The following is a 20,540-nucleotide window of genomic DNA, read 5'->3' as shown; positions in this document are numbered from 1 at the left end:
TCACTTGTGTGATGCAATGTCCTCTATATAGCATTTAGGTCCGAGCCGGTAATAAATAACTCCATCTTGTCCTTGATCCAAAACAAAAATAAAGCCCTTAAGTTTAGTCATAAAGATTTGATTTCCCCCCCCCCACTGTAGGGTTGAGAGTTTATGTCTTAATAGAAACTGGACCGAGATAAAGGCTTCTCTCCTGTAACGGATACTTTACGTTGTGGTCTGTTGTGATTAAGTGACATGTGCATCACACGGAGCAGAGAGAACCTGTACATTCTTGACGCCAATAACATAAATTTGATTATCTGATTATCACCAAAGCAACTGGACTTGTACTATATCCACACATACTTATCCACCCGGTCATGTAGTAATTGGAGTTACAGTATGTGTGTAATATGTGTAACCTTGTCCCCCTGTGCAAGGGGGGGTGAGGGGGGAAGCACCCATGTTTGGCACCCTGCTGGCTCTGTTCTGCACCATGTAGCGTTCTGGGTACAAAGACCCACTGTGTCTTTGGAAACAGACACACACACAGATACACACACACACAGGCCTCAGATTCCAGGAGGACAGCTGCCACACATCACACACACACACACTTGCAGTATGCACAACCTTAACAACACATTTGCACAGACGTTTTATTTTTTTATTCTTTTATACCTCCAGCATGATGCACTATGCGTTTCTAAATTAACAATCTAAGTGTTTGTGTTACATTGACGGATCTGCTTGTGTTGTGTTATATTTGTAGATCAGTCACGAGAGCCACAGAGAAGTATTTATAAAAGCATTGTGCTGCTGTGGAAAGCGCTAAATAAAAACGTTTGAATTTAGGCACTGCGCTTTTTATTCCCAGAGTCGTAAATTTGTGAATAACTTGTGTGAATAAAGCTTCGTTTCTGTGCTTTTCTCTGGTATAACGTTAGAGCCCCCACCTCCTCCTCCTCCCCCTTCCTCCCTCCCCCCCTCCCGGGTGGTTTTACGCTTTTGATCCCCGAGGGACCTCGCGTTTTACATTCCTGGCATTCCGACCTCAGTCCCTCCTCGGTTACTTATTATCGCCGCCTGCTCGCTCCACAATCCATTTCCACAGCAAAAGCGAGAGCAGCGCGCGCTCCGATCCCGTCCGTGAGGGGGAGGAAAAAGGAAGATGAGACGCGTTTAGAGTACTTGGAAAAGTGTGGGATTAATGTGATATTTTTTTATTTAACGACGACAACAACAACAACAACGTCCGGCTAGGATGCGAGTGTAAACTGGTAAGAGGATCCCTTTGCTTCCTTTGGCACCAACGAGAAACAAAAACTTCACTCGAGTAAAGTAGAATGTAACGTCTGTTTACATCCTAAGGGTGTTTATGTGATTATGTTCTCCTAGTCAAAGAAAGTTATTTACGCCGTTTACGAAGTAGGAATTTTACTATGAATAACCCCCAAAAAAGTCTCTTACAATTGCGACTATGTGCGCTTTTGCTCCCCCGTCAGATTGGAATTTTAAGCGCAAGCATATTAGGCTGCTGTGGAAAAAAGTCTCCACTCTTCTATGTTGTCGCTGTTGTGAAAGTGAACTGAGGTTTAGACCGTTTCAGTGTAAAACTTTAACAAGTTAAAGGGCGATGGCAGAAAATTGAAAATATGTCTATGTTGTGTTCATGTTAATGTTTATAGTTCATGGCAACACAGTAGTATCATAATACTTGAGCGTAGTGATATAATAATAATATGTTATGTTATCAATTATGACTGATTTCTCATTATTCTCTCTTCCAGATTTCTCTGAATACGTTAAAAACAGAAAAGAGTTCAACTGGTCTTAAGAAAGAATAACAACGTTTACGACCCAAAATGTCGTCCACTGAGGAGCCGTCTGGCACGGTCTTACACAGACTCATCCAGGAGCAACTGCGCTACGGAAACCCCACAGACACCCGCACCTTGTTAGCCATCCAGCAGCAGGCCCTGCGTGGAGGCAGTGGAAGCAACAGTGGACCCAGCAGCGGAGGAGATATGGCCAGAAGCCCACAATCTTCTTTGGAGAGCCTCACTCAGGAGGAGACTCAGTTCCCACAGCTCTCAGCGAGGCAGGAGCCCCAGGGCCAGGAGCACCAGGGCGACTACCACCACTCTGAGAGCGGCTTCCAGCTCTACCAGCTGCACGGGGAAGAGCTGCCAACCTACGAGCAGGCCAAAGCACATTCTCAGTATCTGGCCTCTCACTGGGCCCCCAGCATGCAGGTGGCCCCAGGCCCCATCAGGCAGCTACACGAGGGGGCCTTCCATGAAGAGGCGGACCTGATGGAGGTGAAGTGCACCCATGTGCGATCACTCAGTGAGCAACGTATGCAGATGTCTCTGGAAAGATGTGATGCAGGCGTCAAAGCAGAGATCAACAAGAGCACGTCTCACAGCTACCCCGAGCTGCCTTACTACAGCCCCCACAGCCTCCTGAGCTCAGGGCCCAGCCAGGACAAACGCAGCCCCCCACCAGAGTACTCCACCCCCATCCAGGGCCAAGGATTTATCCCTCACCAGGTTCAGGAGCCTGTGCTGGCACAGCAACACAGGTACGCAGGAATTCTACTGACGTGACAGTGTGTGTTTGTGTGTTCTGTGGTGCAGGTTTTATATGACAAACATATTATCAATGTGACACAACCGTGTTATTGTGTTACACACACACATAAACACATACCTAAGGCTGTGAATCACGCCATAGCCCGTGTACGATTCACATTTACTTCTCGACACTTACGAGAGAAGAAGTCCCACCCTGTACGTGTTTGTAATGTTTGGCATTCTGCAACAGGATCGTTCCAGTTGCTGGCGATACCTTGGATGCTTTTACAAAAGTATGTTCCTCATATAGGTTGTTACATTCTTTGAAGCCACTGGAGTCGCCTTATCTAGTTGCTGATAGACAAGAATTCAGGATCGGTGTTTGTGCGACATTTCAGATGACTTGATCACAACTTAAGTGCTACTCTCGCCCTCTTGACCCTCATACTCAACCAAATCTTTTTTTTACAATTAGTTTAAAGTGGACAAAAATCAAAGACATTATCATTCTGACTTCTGACTGTTTTCTTTACACTACTATGTCCCTTTCTTAGGTATTTACAGTCTAGTCAGTCGGCAGATGTGCCTTCCTACACGTTTGCCACCCTGCCCCCTGCTGGTCTGGAGGAGCCCAACCAGGTGGAGCTGCTGCTGATGGAGAACGAGAGGCTGAGGCAAGAGCTGGAGACGCACCGGGAGAAGACGGGCCGCATCCAGAAGGTAAAGGGAACAGAAAGCAGCCTTATTAACCTCTCACAGCCACTGAGCACTGATCGATATGAGATTACCACATACTCCACTGCATCCATGACCCATATTCCTTTAAAGTTTAGATGCGATTCTCAAGTAGGGGAGCGAGTCGGCGATCGTGTGAATTTGTTTCGCATTAGATTTCCTGTTGGCAAACGGAGGGAATTACAGCGAAGCTATTTACTTGCCAAACAAATAACTTCTCAGCCACCTGTCTGGGGAAACACAACCCCAGTCAACAGTTGTCGCTCAGAAATCTTAACTACAGGCACGCTCCCTCATCTGGACGGGGTGGACAGATGAGACGGGCAGCTGCTGCCTCCCCGATACTGGAGGGGCACAAGCAGAGGTCACGCGCAGCTCGGCTACCGTGTTTACACACTTCCCCACTTTGTGTGCCTGACCCGGAGGAGGGCAAGGGTGGCGTGTGTGCTTTAGTTCCAGCCAGGCCATAGATTTTTCAACCCTAATCTAGGGCTTGTCACACTGCGGTCGATTTGGGTTGTGACCTGTACACAGCTGATGGGGGGGAGGGGGTTGTGTGGAGGGGGAGGGGCGCCTGGCAGGTGGTAGGCTGGTGTGTAGAAAGTGAAAGGTCTCTTTTGTATCTCCAACCAGCAGCCCCCACTGCCTACCCGAGGCATTTCTTCTTCTATGACTTGACTTTATTCCTTTAAATCGGCCGAAAACAAACGTATTTCTTCATTTAACAAACTACTTTTGACTTCAACAAGCCTTCGTGAAAAAATCCGCTGAGCGCCAGAGTTACATCACGCGGCCCTCGCCTTGTCTCAGCCTTAAAGAACGATAATTGCCAGTGTTGGAAAGTTTTTCTCCGCCGGGCCGCAGCCCTGAGTAAACATGCCTGTGTGACTGCTGTAATGGTGGGTGTCTCTCTGCCATTTCCACAACCCAGGCACAGGCATGCACACCTTCCCTACACTGGCAGACTTCCCAGGTTGTGCTTTGCGGTGTGTGTGAGTGTGTGTGAGTGTGTGAGTGAGTGTGTGAGTGTGTGCGGGCGGGCACATGCACACTTGTGGACTCACACCTGGAACTAGAGCTATCAGCGCTCAGGAATGTACTGTAGATATAAATCAGCCTCACAGGGAGTGGTGCAGGCTTGAATTCCTCCTGGATTACACACACACACACACACACACAGTCCTATTTATACAGTACACACACACACAGTTATATACAGTATGTACCCATATGTATGTCTATGTACTATAACAACATGAATCAACATTCCATCTCCTCTCCGGTATGCAAAGTAGGTTAACCAAAAATTCCTCTTCTCTTCCCTCTTTCCATTCCCCGGCTCTTTCCTCCGATCCTTCCCAAATCTCCTCTCTGTTCCCTACCACATTTCCTCCCAATTCAGCTGGAGCAGGAGATCCAGCGCATTTCTGAGGCCTACGAGACACTGATGCAGGGCAGCAGTAAGCGAGAGAACCTGGAGCAGACGCTGAGGAGGAGGCTGGTGGCCGAGATCAGGAGGCTTCAGGATTTCAACCGAGACCTCAGAGGTACGACTGGCAAAATGCACATTAAACCATTATAGGAGGCACGTTTTGTCACAAAGCAAAACTCATGATTGTCGTCTTTGCGTTGCAGAAAACCTGGAAAATGCCAGAACACATGTTGCAAAAGAAGTGGTGGCTGCAGACCACAACCAGCAGATCATGGCTAAACTCCTTGAGCAAAGTAAGTCGACACTTATGTCATTTGTTTGGCCGGATTCCTCCCTGCAGCTCCCTGTTGCACCCTCCTTTGTAATCAACCCACTTGATTGGATTGAATTGCAGCAGAGCATGGGGCCCTTTTGTAGCTAAGCGCATGCTGAACGCTGGAATTTCACTTGTGTAACCTCTGCGTATTTGGTAAGCAGGCTTAATAACAGGAAATTCAATCCGTGAGGGGAAACGAACTCGCCGTAGATTAGCGAGCGGCAGTGGCAGCAGTGGAAATGAGGTTCGCCCACCTGTTGTTAGTTTGATTTATAACGTCTGTTGTGGCGTGGAGGTGTTTGTGTGGCCTTGATGAGGAATGCTCTGGGTTATGTGGGTCAAAGGGAGAGGGCAGCTTTCCCCCTTCCTCCTCCTCTTTCCTCCTCTTGGCATTCCATGAGTGCTTCACTAAATGAAGAACATTGGCCCTGATGTGGGAATTCTAGTGCTTGTTAGAGGAGAAGGGAGAAATGTTGGATGACTGCAATGGGGTGATTGTATCTCCTATCAGTTGTAGTTTTAAATGTTAGTGTGAAACATTTGGGACCTGGCCGCATGGCATTAACCTGTCCACCTTTATTTGTGCTTCAGACGAGGAGCAGAACTCCGAGCGGGAACGCGTGGAGCGGGAGCTGCAGCGGTTGCGAGCCTCTGCGGACGAGCAGGGCCTCAGGGCCAAGCGACTGGAGGAGGCCCTGGAGACGGCTCGGGGACGCGGTCGCCAGCTCGAAGAGGAGCTGAGGAGGAAGAGGGCCTATGTGGAGAAGGTGGAGCGGCTCCAGAGTGCGCTGGCTCAGCTGCAGGCCACCTGTGAGAAACGCGAGGGTCTGGAGATGAAGCTGAGAACGAGACTGGAACAAGAGCTGAGAAGTCTTAGGGCCCAGCAGGTAAATGGAGGGAAAATCCATTTTCAATTTTGTTTCCAGGTTGTAGTGTTTACGAGCGTCCATTAAATCCCTCCCCTCTCTTCCCTCCCCCATCACAGAGGCAGTCCCAGCCCCCGGGAGTAACCATGAGCTCGCTACAGGAGCGCCTACGCGAGCGCGAGGAGCGTATCTTGGCTCTGGAGGCGGACATGGTGCGCTGGGAGCAAAAGTATCTGGAGGAGAGCACCATGCGGCAGTTTGCCATGGAGGTGGCGGCCACAGCTGCTGCTCAGAGGTAAGATTCACCAGGGGTTAAACTGAAATCCGGGGACGTAAACATGTTTTTACCGTATGCCTGTTGGAAGTTGCAAAGGTGCCAGCTAGTTAACATACTGTTATGAACTTCTCTTTCCCTTTATAGAGACACAACCATCATTAACCATTCGCCCTGCCACTCCTCTAACAACAGTTTTAATGAGGACCTGCCAGCTGCTGACTACAGGAACCAAGAGATGGAGAACAGGTGATTAGCTGAAATGGAATCCTGTACTTTGCACAATAACAAGTGTCGTGGTTACTGTGATGTCACCTTTGATAATAGTTATAGCCGTTAGGTGTAAGTGACATCATTACGTCATCTCTAATAGTGGAAAGAATCCAATTCTCAATGATGTTTTCTGCTTTGTATTAGGATCCGTGCTCTTTATGCTCAGATCTTGGAAAAGGACGCCGTAATCAAGATCCTCAACCAGCGGCTGCATCAGGACCAGGGCAGAAAGGACGACCGGAGTCCCCGCGCAAACCTCCTTGGCGCCGTGGGTCCGCCCCTCCGACCTGCCTCCTCCACTCCCTCCATCAGCACCACCATCTGCACCACCAAGAGCAGAGGTAAGGAACACACTGCTTTGATTCATTATGGTGCGATAGTAAGATTACATCCTTTAATTTAACCTTTAGATAGAAAAGTTGCTGGTGTATCACGTGGGGCGATGCTACACGGATTTACTCTTTGACGGAGATCGATCGTTAACGCAGATATTTGGTGACTCTTCTCTTCTAGGAAAGAGTCTGTCAGATGATCAGACTTTGCCACCTCGGCAGTTCTCTGCTCAGTCTGAACCTGGAACGCTCGAGAGAACCAAGGCCAAAGAGCCTGCCAGCGGAACTAAGCTCAACAGTGGTGAGTCATCTGTCAGATATGTGCATGTGTGTATGTCTGTGTGTGTGTGTGTACTTGTTTAGAAGAAACAAACTATCTGTACAAGACATAAGGTACGAATGAAGGTACAAGTTATCCATTGACATGAGAGGAGTTGTCGAGCTCGTGGATCATACACATTGATTAACCGTGCTGTGGCTCCGGCAGCCAATCAGATACAGCGCGTCCCGGTCATGGTTCATGTGGCCCGTGTGGAATGTGCACGGTTAGGAAATTATGTGGATGTGTTGACTGAGCACATTAGCCGGAATGGTGTGTTTGACTGTGGAAAATCTCTGTTAACCTTTAGCCACGGACAGTTAAACTCAGTCTAGGAAAGCTTTCCACCGTTTTGCTGTAAAATATAAACGTGTTTGTTCTTTCTCTTTTTTTTGTGTCCTCAGATAAGGCAGCAGCACCTAAGAAGCTGCTGTTCAGAGGCTTGGATGAGCTGGAATCTGAGGCCGTGGAAATCTTCATTTGAAGAACCCAGAGAAAGAGAGAGAGTGTGAAAAAAAAGGGAGAGAGAGGGAGAAAAGAATGAAAACCAGTTAAGCTTCCGTGAATCTGTGAAATGTGCAAAGTAACGTCAGATTAGAGAACGCAAACAACAATGGATGCAAGAGACAAGAATGTTTCAGAAAGAGAGTCTGATGCATGATGATTTCTTTTTTTTAAAGGACTGTTTTTCACATTGTAGAGACGGAGCCGCGCTCTGACTCGCTCGCTCACGCTCAGCCGCTGGCCGGCCCTGCTAGAGAAAATGTGAATCTTCTGAGGTACTTGGACAGTATTGTGGATTGTAACAGGGCAACATGCTCTCCAAGAGCGGATGCCAAAATATTTATATATAATTGCTGCTTTATCATCCCCTTTATCTCCCTTCCCCCCCAAATCCAATGAATTAAGAAGCTTCATATTTATCTTATCTGGTTTCCACATTCCCCAAATATTAACTTAAGCAACTTAAGCCTCTAGCTCTTCTAGACAAATACGCAATACAAGGTTATCTTGGTGAACTCTTGACCCGCATTCCCCTCCTCTCCCAAAAATACGATGTAAATCCGAGTTAACCTTTGCTTCACGTCACGATGAAACTTATTTAAACTCATAGAAGGTGAAAGTGTCGCGGATGGAAGACGGTCTGGACCGCGTCCGGATCCTCTGAGGCCCTGTGCAGCTGGATCTGCACTGGGCAGGAAGAGGAGGAGGAGGAGGATGTGACCGGTTTCAAACAGACCCTGGTGTTGTTTTGATTTTTTAGGAGGGCGACGCGTTATGGTGTTGATTTCATCATCTGTTTTTATTTCTCTCTCATTATATTTCCCCTCATCAAAGTATGCTTGCATGTGTGCATATGTGAGTGTGTGTAACCCCCGCTGTGGTGCGCCTGCCGGTCAGGTCGCCCACACGGGTCAAAGTTGAAAAAACTACACTGTTTTGGTTTTTGTTTACTGTGAGCTTTGAACTAACTAACAAACAGGTTAATTATTATTATTATTATTATTATTATTATTATTATTATATATTTTCTACAGATTGTATTGTATTGTTTTAGATATTCTAGTGCTTTGAGCGGGACGCCAAAGAGTCTATGTATGTTGTAAGTTATGTGAGGACAATCACGGTCATGTCAAGCTGTACACAACCAACCCGAGTGTTGACTTCAAATAGACATTTCTGTGAACTTCAAATTGATATGAAGGTTTTTACAGTTGAATTCATGCAACATTTCATAAAGCAATAAAAGATTCTAATATACAAATGTAGACGTTGCTTTCCTGGAGTGTGATTCTTCAACAAAATGGGCGAAAAAGCCTCTAAACTATACTGATAATTGGTTAAGACGCCTCACTAAACACCATGAATGGCCTCTTCCTATACCTCCTCCGGCCTTGTCACCCTGTCTCTCCTCTCCTCTCCTCTCCTCTCCTCTCCTCTCCTCTCCTCTCCTCTCCTCTCCACTCCACTCCTCTCCTCTCCTCTCGTTGCACCACTCTTCATTAATGAATACCAGAGCCGCATTCTTCTGGGTTCAGCTTTCTCGTGTGGCCCCGCTCTCTTGTTGTCCGCTCGCCGTGAAGAGCGTGCCTGACATAGATCGCATTCTCGCAGGGACACGTAACCTTATACGTGACAAAGACAGGTTTCTCCCAGATTAGCCGCTGATGCCATTTGAACATACTTGCCGCTGTGCACCTTTGCCAACTGTGTTATCTTCTTAAGAGCTCCTGTTCCCTCTGATTTAGCACACACCCAGAGGTCTTTACACACTATTTAGAGACATGCCATCGGATATGAAGACCGATGAGGATGAGTGGAGAATATAAACCAGTATGTTGTGTTTAGTGGGCGCGCGCACACACACACACACACACACACACATCTGCACAACAAAGCCACCAGTGCTGACAATGAGCCTTCAAAACACAGCAGGACAATAGCAACGTTTACTACAGTGAATATTCTGGTGTCATCTGTGTTGAAAGTCCAATCACATGTGCATGTTTGTGTTAAATACAGAGCTCGGTTGTGGTTTGGAGGCCTTCATACGTGCTTGCTAATTTATCAGTAGCAGAGTGGAGGAGCTTGGAAGAGTTGGAAGAGCTTTGGACTTGCGTAGCTTTACGCCGAAGTGTCCTTGAGCAAGGCACTAAAAGCATGTGAAGCTTAAAGAAAGGAGTCAGTACATTAATACGTCTTGTAAAATGTCTGATTCAGTGGTTTTTTACATTTCCGCATCTGATTTATAATCCGACAGCTGTCATTTTAATGCGATTGAATGTTCTTATGAAGCAAATACACAATCTTTAATAGACCATCCATCAACTTTTTATATTTATGGTCAGCTTTATTTGCCAGGTTGGCAACATTTTGTCCATGAGGTTGTGTAACTGACCCCGCCACAATCACACTCATGATAGGCCGCGGTTTCGCTTTGATGCCAAGATGGGGAATATGTTAAAACAGCGAAGCAGGCCCAGACTTGGACAGAGAGGATATTAGCCAGAGAGATAGTATGGATGCTTTTGACGGAGCGGCTTGCATGGGAAAACACAGAGCAGGAACTGGTGGTATGCAACGCCATCAATCTTATTTATGAACTGAGAGCGCTTATCTCGCACACTGACTGACAACATTGTGAAGAAGAGCCAACATTCCTGCGTGAGTGTGAGAGGCGGCTGACATGTTTCGACAGTGGTTCTGTTTCCCAGAATTAATATGAGGGAGAAGGATAGAACGTAAATGGGAGTCAGAGGTCAAATTCCGTTATGCTGTAGAATGTCAGCAAACGTTGGGGGGAAATGAATTTTTCTGCGCTTTTTTTGCAGCCGTCTTCTGTTGCTCAGTCACATGGGAACTTTCACGCTGACCCCAATCGCGAAGAAAGGAATGGGCTTGTTGCTGTGTAAACCATGGAAATGATCTTCTCACACTTTGTGTTTGTGTGCACTACCGAGTTTATTGCCCTTCGCTCATGTTTACAGTTTAACAGCACATTCCTAATAGTAAGCCTCAGCCTTTTGAAGTTTTAGCACATTCAGCACAAATACTGATGGTGTAAGACAATATCAAAGTCAGAAGGCGTTTGGAGCGCAGATTGTCACATTCTTTATTGAGTATTGGGCTAATTACTGGCCACTATAAGGCCAAAGAGCTATAAAGAGAGAAAAACTATAGGCCAAATTCCTGTCACAATGAATTTCTCAACAGGGAATACACACAGAAAGAGTACAGCAGGCATCCACACACACACACGAGGATACACACAATTGTTACACCAGTGTTTGATTTGTTCCGTGTTGAGATATCGATTGACTGGACATCCCCAGGGCAGACATATGCGGCCCTCATTAACAGACTCATGGGACAAATTGTCAACTATCCAGCAAGCCAAGTTGCTCAAAACACCCAGGGGGTCAAAAAATATAAATCAACAAAGCACCATCATGTCTTTTTCTGAACATAAAACCTTGGACATTGATAATACACGTGTCCCCTACAGGGACAGACGTGAGTAACTTGTCACCACCTTCGGCACAAAGACTGCAGTTGTGAGTGTCATGAGCTTGTATCCACGCTGACGACCGTGAATCACACATTCCTGAAGTAACATGAGTAACAAATCAACATTTTACAAGTTACGTGTTGAGTCACTCAAGGGAGTAAGGTTTAGTTTTACATAAATAAGCTTTAGAATTACTCCACTCTTGGTCTGTTTACTATTTTCCTGTTGTTAATCCGTTAAAAATGTAGTAAACATTGGCCTACAGAGCTTTGTTACTGGAAATGTAGAGGTTGGACAGTGTTTAACACCAACTGCTGCCGATGCTTTGACTGACACAACAAACACGAAATGGTTAATGGGAAGAATTCCACAGCACTGTTGAGCATTACACACACCTCACAGATCCCCCGAGATGTCAAACAAGTGGAAAAACAAGAGCAACACTACAATATCTGCTCCACCTCCTGAAAACATGTGTTCTTTGACTTGGAGGGATTATATATCAATGTTAATAGCTTTACAAACACACACACACACTGCTGAAACAACACCCATCACATTTATTCAGTCAACAGAGAGGAGAAATTCTACAACTGCTCCTGTAGTTTGCTGATATCTTGGTAAATACAACAAAGCAAACTCCTGATTAAATACTTTACTTTGTTTATAAGATGAATAACTTTCTTGTGCTGTCAGACGTTTTCAAAACAGTAAAAATCATTATCACCTCCAATGAAAACATTCATGCCGCTGGCTCTCCTTCGCCTGGAGGAGGATGTGTAGTGAACGCGGGCTGAGGGTTGATGCCAACTCGTTCATTCTCTTGACCCCTGACCTTTGTTGATGGTTGGTGGGAAAGCCAGACTGACAGGGAACTGCCGCCAGGAAGCTCATCATTTCTGTCACGGCGCTCGTCACAACTCCACACACAACAAATGACAAATAGACAGTCTGGGGGATGACAGATGAGATGAGATGTTGAAAGGGTCAGTAAACCCTCAGCGCCAAACTGTCTCGGAGAATTACTTTGTTTTTTAAGTGCAGGTGTAATATTTCTCATTCAAGACTGTTTATACCTACAGATGTCACATTAACTGGGCTGAATTAAAAGACAGATATAACACCGCATTTGAATTGGATGCTTTTATATCCTGATATAAACATAAACACTGTCTGGAAATCTTACCAATGTAATTTTCATGAAGTGCACAAACATAAATCATTGCTGCTTCTTGTTGTTTGTTGTCGAGCTGCAGCTTCGCCTCCAGAGCTCTGCTGCCCCCTGCTGGCTGAACATGAGACTTGGGTTTTTGCATTGAGGCTCTTGCTGTTGAGCCGGTCGGTGTTGTGCCTCTGTGCATGCATCTGCAATCAACTAATTTTGCGACAAATGTGCATAAAGAATCACTCTTGATAGAACTTTATTCCGGCCCTATCAATACAACAGCACACACACAACAAAAATACTGTTTAATTTTGTCCAAATGTATCAAATGACTTTAAAGGTTTAGATTAACGCTGAAAATCAAACAACTCTGCCTCCTTCTCTTTCCAGAAAGCAAAGCTACGGTCGATATATTTGCAAATGTCCTCGTTGTTGCAAAGGGAGAAGTCTGTATCAGTGCCAGTCTCATCTGGAGTAACAGTCTGAACTATGACCTGAGGTACTAAGCTGGTAACTGGCAGCAGAGATGACGATGATGATGATGACAGTGATGGACATCGGCGGGGTTTTGAGTCCCTGAAGAAGCTCTCTTTCATGTCGTCAAACCCATCACTCCACTGTCTCCTCCCCGTGCAGATTTCCTGGAGGACGGCCTTGTGGAAGTCTCGGACGGTCTCCCAGGGGACGCTGCCCACATGATCGAAGACCTCGAAGCAGAGAAGGTGCCTCATTTTCCTCTCTTCGGGTGACAGCTCTTGCTCCAAGATGTGGAAGTACCCCAACATGAAGAGGTCAAGGGTCAAGCTATCGTAGGACACCTGAGCGCCATCCACGCCCGACAGGAATTGCTCAGGGGAGTAGGTTACCCGAGCAGGCGCAGCTTGCATGGACAAACAGGAAGTTTGTTGTAGTTTCTTCCTCCATGAGCAGAGCATCTTGTCCACAGCACATCGCTGTTGGCAGAACTGAAACATGGAGGTGATTCTCTGCAGGGGCTGCGTTGAAGCCAGTGACGTGACGTTGGCTCTCACCATCGCTGCCTCCTGTCCCTGTCTCGCCCTCGCTGCTCTCATGGAAATAGCGTACGCAGATTTCTTCCAGTGGCTCAGGAACAGCACCACGATACGTTCTTTCCTCAAGCTCGTGCTCTCCATCACAGGAGGCTTTGGATCATCAGGGTGGCTCACGTCACAGCTGAGCCCCGTGGTGACAATCGAGCCATTTACTACTTCGGGAGCTCCCACCACTATCTGGCTCTTTAACCCCTGACCTCCAGTGACATCCCGTATCTGCGAGTTGTTTACAATCCCAGCAAAGGGATAAATCACCCCAATCTTGCCTTCGAAATTGGATCTGAGGCTTCTCACCGAAACCCCGGACTGTTGGATCTCCCTTTCCACCTTCTCCCTCTGAGCTCTGCTGTAGCTGCTGCTCTCCAAACGTTGGCTAAACGCCGATGCCATGCCTATGTGGGGTATCCTACACCCGCTCGACACCTCCCCGTTCCCTGGCACCACCCCTTGTCCCTGTTGCCCCAAGCTCAGGCCCAGCTCAGCCCCTAAACTATCCCTTACCCCCTTCAACTCCATCATCCCCTCCATCATGTCCTCCATCCTCTCCCTGCCTGCCTGCGTGTTTGTCAAGTTGGCCACAAGAATGGACATATTCTTGACAATCTCAGAGACGCGGCTGAACCAAATGAGGCATCCCTCTTCACATTCCTCTTCATCGGTCCGCTGCAGGAACTCTTTGTTGAGGGAAATACTGACAATGGGATCAGGTAAAATCCCCCTCAGCTGCTCAGTCAGCCTGGTCAGCTCCAGCTCATAAGCCTGGCAGCGCTTCTGGAGCGACACGCTCTCAATCTGATGCTGCAGGTACATCAGATCTTCCTCAGTTAATAGTTCACCAAAGGGCCCCAAAACTGCATCGTGGGCTTTGGAGTACTTCCAACCATCCATTGGTAAGTAGCCATTAGTCATGTCCTGGTAAAACACACGTTGGAGTATTTACCATGACAATTCATCCCACCATCCATATGTATACACATTGGAAACATACACAACACAGTATATTCTTATAGATGAGACGCAAATGATGAATACCTGTCTCCTCCGTTCCTCCTCATCTTGCAGACGGATGTGCAGCTGCCTCACCATCACCTGGCGTTTCCACTCTGCTATGGGGTGGCCCGATTCATCGTGAGTGGGCACCAGGGAGTCGATGTCAGCCAGGATTATGTCGACAGATGGTATCTCATCCAGCTCGTCCAACTCACTGTCAAGCTTCTGTTAACAACAATGGAGTATATCAGAGTAGCACCAGTGTTTAAAGGCTATTTTTGGTCTTGTCCGCTGACCCACCGTTTGTCCAGTGAAGACTGCAGTGAAGCCAGCGTGCCGTAGAGATTTGATAGACTTCATATGAGAGACTAGGCTGAGATCTCTCTCTGGAGGCTTCAGATGGTGGAAGGATGTCACAACTTAAGTAAACAAAGGTCAAAGGTTAACAATAAATAGAAGTGACTGTCTCTAAAGGTTTATGATGCCTTTGTGAGGAAAGATAGCTGCTCATTTTCACCTGAGGAGGCCACCTGTACATGCTGGATGGAGCCTGAGTTGTGTTTCTTTATACTGAGTGATGGAGTCATGGGGAGAGAGTCAGGGTGGCGAGGTAAGGGGAGCACCTCCTTCACTGGCTGCTGGACAGACACACACACACAGAGAGAGAGAGAGAGAGAGAGAGACACGGCAAGGGTTAAACACTGCTGTGAGGTGTGGTTTGCAAGGGTCATAGCCAGGGAATTGATAAAACAATTCCTTATTGTAAATTAAGGTTATTTACTGCATTTCCGAACAGTTTAAAAATTATTGAACTATGAAGTAATTTAAAGAACAAAATTGGACCGAATTACATCTACAAGCACAAGCAATTATCTTTTTTGTGCAGAAGAATCAGACGAATAAAGTTTTATTTGTCATTTTATTTTTTCACATACAACAAAAGTCTCTGTTTTTGTTTTTCTTGTCTCCACTGCGGCGCTCACGCGATTGGTCAAAAAGCAGCAATCGAAGGACCCCTGCTGCTCTGCTGAGCTGCCCTTTTAGCGCCTGTACAAAAATCTTATTAATAATATTAGACGTTTTTGGGTCCGGATAAACGCTCTTGGCTTCGTTGGAGGTGCCGCGCAAGTGTGTTTAATCGCAACTAATACACACACAACTGCCAGGAAGAAGGTATATATCCAACTTTTATTTGTTCACTCTCAAATAATTACCGAGGTCCGGACTTTGGTGACGTCATCGGTGACGAGGGTTTTGTATACGAAATGATTTTGTGCCACGAAATGTACATTGTCATCACAAATCCCACCTTGGTGCACTTCATTTATTAGTGTAGTTTATTTGCATAAATTCAAAATTCAGTTAGAACCATGACATTATTGAAATTATATTGTGCAAGAGGCACTGTACAACTAAGTGACGTAAGACAGAAAAGGATAAATTAAAATTTCATTAAATTGCTGTTTAGCTGCATTGATGAGGTGCATTATGAGTGAGGCTCATCTTTGGTTGTAAATGTAACAAAAAAATAGTAAATTATTTAATTTCCTGTATTGTCACCTTGTTCTCCATGTGGATTCTGCTTGTTCACTTTCTGGAACACAGACACCCCTTTCTGAAATGGACAACAAGAGTAAGAACAATGTGCTGTAGGTTAACAATAACATCAACAAAATGAATAAGGCAGAAGAAACTGAGGACCCCACCAGGGGAGAAATGTGACACAAAACGTCACCCAGCAGTGAAAGTAAACAGTGACAAAGTAATGAGATCCGCCTCAAAGGCCCACACACATGTACAGGACAAAACCCTCAGTGCCTAGCATGTGAAGACAACACGTGGTGAAACAGGACCCTGGCTTCTAATGCACAAAGTGATGGTGAAAGTGTGTGTGTGTGTGTGTGTGTGTTTGAGACATGATATCCTGTTTCATCTAACGTGATGGATTCACAGGCTTTTAAAGCTACTGTACTGTACTGTACATTTCTATAACCTGAAGCCTACATGGACAAATCCATCGAACCTTTTCAACCCATAAAATGTATAACGTTCCTCAAAAAGCCAGATGCTCCTGTGTGGTACATTGCATTCAACTGTACAGTATATACAGTATACTGTACTGTAGCTATAAGATCAAATGTGTGAGTCATCATCAGTTACATTTTTTCTCAATTCCACTTGCCATACACTTGCAATCGATCCTTTACATAAAATGACCCTCAAACCCTAAAAATGAAGTAACTATATGTATTTTGCTCTTATTTGTCTCAAAAATACACTGCTGTTAATGCTATGTAGTATTTTGTTACATCAATATTTACCTTTTCTCTTATACCATTGATTAACATAAAAGCTACATTTCCTTAGATCTGTCATAAGTCATAAGTCATCATAATTCAATACTTACAAAATCGTCCCAAAGCTGCTGGATTTCCAACAATGTGAACAGCAGGTGGATGTTGATGTATTAAAAATAATAGTTGTCTGGTCACTGCCTCTTCACTGTAGAGCCATATAATCAATAGACACAGAGGCAAAGGTGCAGCATCACCTGGACCCAAAACTCATATAGGGGACCTTCATTGTGTTCATAATTAAACAGGTGGGGTAGAGTGACCAACGCGTAGATGTATGAGCCGATAGCACTGTAAATATATGCAGGGGGTGGTGTGTGTGTGTGTGTAGGGAAGGTGTGTGTTGGGAGCACATGCTGAAATAAACTGCTAATTTTGCATTGTATTCTGTGTGGATCTTTTTCTACTCTGGCCATTAATGTATTGACTTATATATTTAAATGTGTATATCTGTATTTATTTTTTTGGTTTCTATGATGCAACCTTGTGTTTGCTTTTGTGTTACACTGTAAAATGTTTTCTGTAGCATCTGTGGCTCATGCTGCAGAGATTTTTGACTGAGATCGAGGAATGGAAGCACAAAAGTCCTAAGAAAACACAAATCTTACCCAAATGACTGTCATGTAATAAAGACCGGTGAATGCTCTGTTGTAACCCCAGTGCTCTGATAACAAACACACGACCCTCACTCAGTACTTTCCCCGTTTATGTCTCTTACTGAGCGATTAGACTCACCTGCTTCAGCCTGGCACACAGCGAGTACATAATCAATAATAGAAGGCTGCACAAAGGGCCTTACACAAGAGACAAGCACACGTGTGTACGCCGTGTCCTAGAGCAATAGTACGAACCGTTACGCAACAGATGTATTCAGGAATTAGATTCCTCAAAGGAAATATCGGGTTGCTCTGTCTTCTCTCCTTCCGTGTCAAATGTGCTGAGTTTGGATGATGCACATGTTTTGCCTTGTAGTATAGCAGTATGCAACAGAGGAGCAAACAGTAGAAGACACATTAAGGCATATGTTTAAGATATTTCTCAGTGATGGAAGGCTCTGGAAAGTTACATCAGAATGAACAATTACACATTAAAGTATTATGATACAATGAGTCTATAAGAACACACAGTATTTCCTGCCTTTGTGCGATATTCAGCTGTTAACAGTTTATTATTGACTTAACACGGCTGTGAATTGCATCTCATATCTGCCCATACCTGATTGAGCTCATAAGAGAGATGGAATATGTTAAGCAGCGTTGAATTCTAGAACCCACAAACCCAAAACGCACATAAAAAGATGAAAGGGAATAAATGAATGCACAATGACAAATTAAGCATACAAAACAAAAACATGTAAGTTTCAACACTCATTTATTTTATTTGCATTACTTTTTTTCTCAACAACTTTTGTTACATGTCCACAGACATGAGAAAGAACTCCAGAACACTCAAGAGATAAACGTGAGCACTGAGATTAAGACGCCTTCACAGGCCGCGACCCCATTCTGTCATGCCACTCAGGGGCCCAGAAGAGTGCAGACCTGGAATCGTCTACCTGGTCCACGGTGACCACGTCAACCACACTGATCTAAAATGCGCAAAACTGACTTAGCACTCTGACACACCGAGGAGACACCGGACAAGTCAGCAGGCCATTTTCTTATTCGTCAATGTTTACAGAGGAAGAGAGTTAATATTGTCTGTGTGACAGGACCCGACACAGAAATCTGGATTTATATACAAGACAGAGCAAAGAAGGCTTCCAGTTAGTCATTACAAGGGCCATAAATGACAATACTTTACAAGCAGCACTTCGGGGGATGGGAAGGGGGGGGGGGGGCTGTCGTCATCAGCAAGCAGTAAGGCAGGAGAGATAGAGGGACAGAGGCGAAGAGAGAAAGAGCGGCAGAAGAGAAGTGGATCTGCATGCTGAGATCCAGCGCTGTGGCAGGTCAAAAAGCAGTCAAATTCAAAATAACTTGCACTCTTATCCTTCAACATTAACCGACTGTGTGTGTTTTTTTTAATATCATACACTCGAATTGTGGAGGCTTGGAAGCAATGCGACGAGTCATCTGCCAAGTTGTAAACAAAAATGGCGGTGGGTTTGATTGTTAAAGCAAAAATGGCACCGTTACAGAAAAGAAACAACTTTCCTTCCAGGATGAGGCCTCATGTTTTTGAACACAAGCTCATCATTTCATTCAATCGCAACATCATCTCAGTAAATCATATAAAAGATGCTGTGCGCGCAAGTATCTACACCAATATTAATAAATATAACATAACATAATCCATCTTTTAGAATGAAAATGTCATAAATAAATCTATTTGTCTTCTGATCCAGCAGGCAACATACAGTAGATTACTCTTAGCATTCTACCAAGCAAAAAGATCAATTGTACCAAGATGATCCAAAACATGGATCTCTAATGATGTAATTCCACCTTAATTCCTCTCCTGACAGAACCATAAATCATTTATTCTCAATGAAGCCACAAGAGGGCACACATACAATCTGAAATACAACAACATCTTGAAGAGTCTGTCTTGCTTATACATCAGTTTTCACTGTGTCTGACTGCATTGCTCAACAGGTTGGCTGGCCTGTGGCGTAGAGTCGCACACCACTGTTGTACTAGCTGACAGGTTCAATCATAATGTGATCATAACCAGTTAGACCGGAAATGAGTGTAAAACAAAGACAGAATGGCTTCGAGACCAAGTCTTTGATATGATAGGATATATAACAATACAGTGGATAATGCAAGGTGGACAGAGACAAAAGAGTGGGATCATATTCATTGAGCTTTTCTGATTCAAACTGATTAAAAACCCTTTTCTGTACTATATTAGTGAAGTTTTGGGTCATCTTGGCACTGTGCAAAATAACACATGTGAAAAACAACTGAACTCCTTTGACATTAAAGTCTAAACAACACCGAGCTTACATACTGTACTGGTTTATGACACAAGCACCAGGCTGTAACATATCTAAAGCTAAGAGGGGGAATTTGGTTTCAAAATGTAATATTTACCGTAAATTTTCATGAGATATACAATAATCCTACACAAAAGACACCCGATATAAAAGCTCAATTTTGGGAACAGAGCCGATTCACGTCAAAAGACATTGATGGTGTCAAAGTGGAACAAACAGAATTGACGAGACGAGAGGCAAAGAAAGGGAGGCACTATCTGGAGAATCTGTGACAACTTCATCCTTTCCTGTTGGCTACTAGAACTGCTCAAAGCAAAATGGACACAGTAGTAAAGTCAACATAAGCACAGACGTCGTCTTCTTGGTCTATTTATCGCCTAAAACTCTCGTTTGAAAACCGTCTTAGCCGAGTGTTGACTGGGATCAGAATATAAAGTGTCTGCTACCACAAGAGCGCAGGGCGGAAAGAGCTGAAACATGAAACCGACGCTTTGGTTATAAATGATACAAGACAATAAAGTGTCGTGCAAAGAAAGAGGTTAGTAGTTCCAAATGAATAAGTGCATGAAACATAGAGCAGCAACAGTAAATTGCATAAATAATGTAAAAATTTAAATTAAAACAAGGCGAGGACGTAAGCGATCTCTCCTGACAGTGGATTATTTTGCCTTAATATAGCCCACTTAAAACATTACAAAAACACACCAATGTCCCTTTTGTTTTGATGTTTTTTTTTATCAAATCCCTCTTGTTGCCTCTCCGGTAAAATGGCAACATCGCTGGCAACATCACTCCACCTGCACGCCATCTGAAACCTCGCTCACATCTGATACAAACGCTCACCAAGCCAGTCCATTCTGAGGTAATGTACACGCCGTTTCAAGGAGAGCGAGCTGGACGTAC

The 20,540-nt window shown here is 44.9% G+C and overlaps 2 protein-coding genes across 3 annotated transcripts; one reads left to right on the top strand and one right to left on the bottom strand.

The window, feature by feature from the left end:
* The first annotated feature begins 1,032 nt into the window (after window positions 1-1,032).
* On the top strand, window positions 1,033-8,874 carry LOC142994028 (angiomotin-like 2a). 2 transcript variants are annotated; one of them, XM_076144683.1, is made up of 11 exons: window positions 1,034-1,262; window positions 1,773-2,566; window positions 3,113-3,278; window positions 4,696-4,840; window positions 4,929-5,018; window positions 5,633-5,928; window positions 6,027-6,202; window positions 6,329-6,430; window positions 6,599-6,795; window positions 6,968-7,087; window positions 7,510-8,874. In XM_076144683.1, the coding sequence occupies exons 2-11, from the start codon at window positions 1,848-1,850 to the stop codon at window positions 7,587-7,589; spliced, it is 2,091 nt and encodes a 696-aa protein (XP_076000798.1). In that variant the 5' UTR covers window positions 1,034-1,262; window positions 1,773-1,847; the 3' UTR covers window positions 7,590-8,874. The 2 variants fall into 2 exon arrangements, with proteins under 2 accessions (XP_076000799.1, XP_076000798.1); XM_076144684.1 differs by lacking the exons at window positions 6,968-7,087; window positions 7,510-8,874 and having other exon boundaries at window positions 1,033-1,262; window positions 6,621-6,787.
* A 3,507-nt stretch (window positions 8,875-12,381) lies between these two features.
* On the bottom strand, window positions 12,382-14,954 carry espnlb (espin like b). Its single transcript, XM_076144984.1, has 4 exons — window positions 14,860-14,954; window positions 14,643-14,761; window positions 14,385-14,567; window positions 12,382-14,264 (listed from the first exon to the last, which is right to left on the bottom strand). Exons 1-4 carry the CDS (start codon window positions 14,927-14,929, stop codon window positions 12,627-12,629), a joined length of 2,010 nt encoding a protein of 669 aa, XP_076001099.1. The 5' UTR covers window positions 14,930-14,954; the 3' UTR covers window positions 12,382-12,626.
* Window positions 14,955-20,540: the final 5,586 nt, after the last annotated feature.

Source organism: Genypterus blacodes, unplaced genomic scaffold, assembly GCF_046128005.1.
Source record: "Genypterus blacodes isolate CSIRO-AG114 ecotype Tasmania unplaced genomic scaffold, CSIRO-AGI_Gbla_v1 ptg000029l_1, whole genome shotgun sequence".
Lineage (NCBI taxonomy): Eukaryota > Metazoa > Chordata > Actinopteri > Ophidiiformes > Ophidiidae > Genypterus > Genypterus blacodes.
This window is presented reverse-complemented; position numbering and strand designations above follow the sequence as displayed.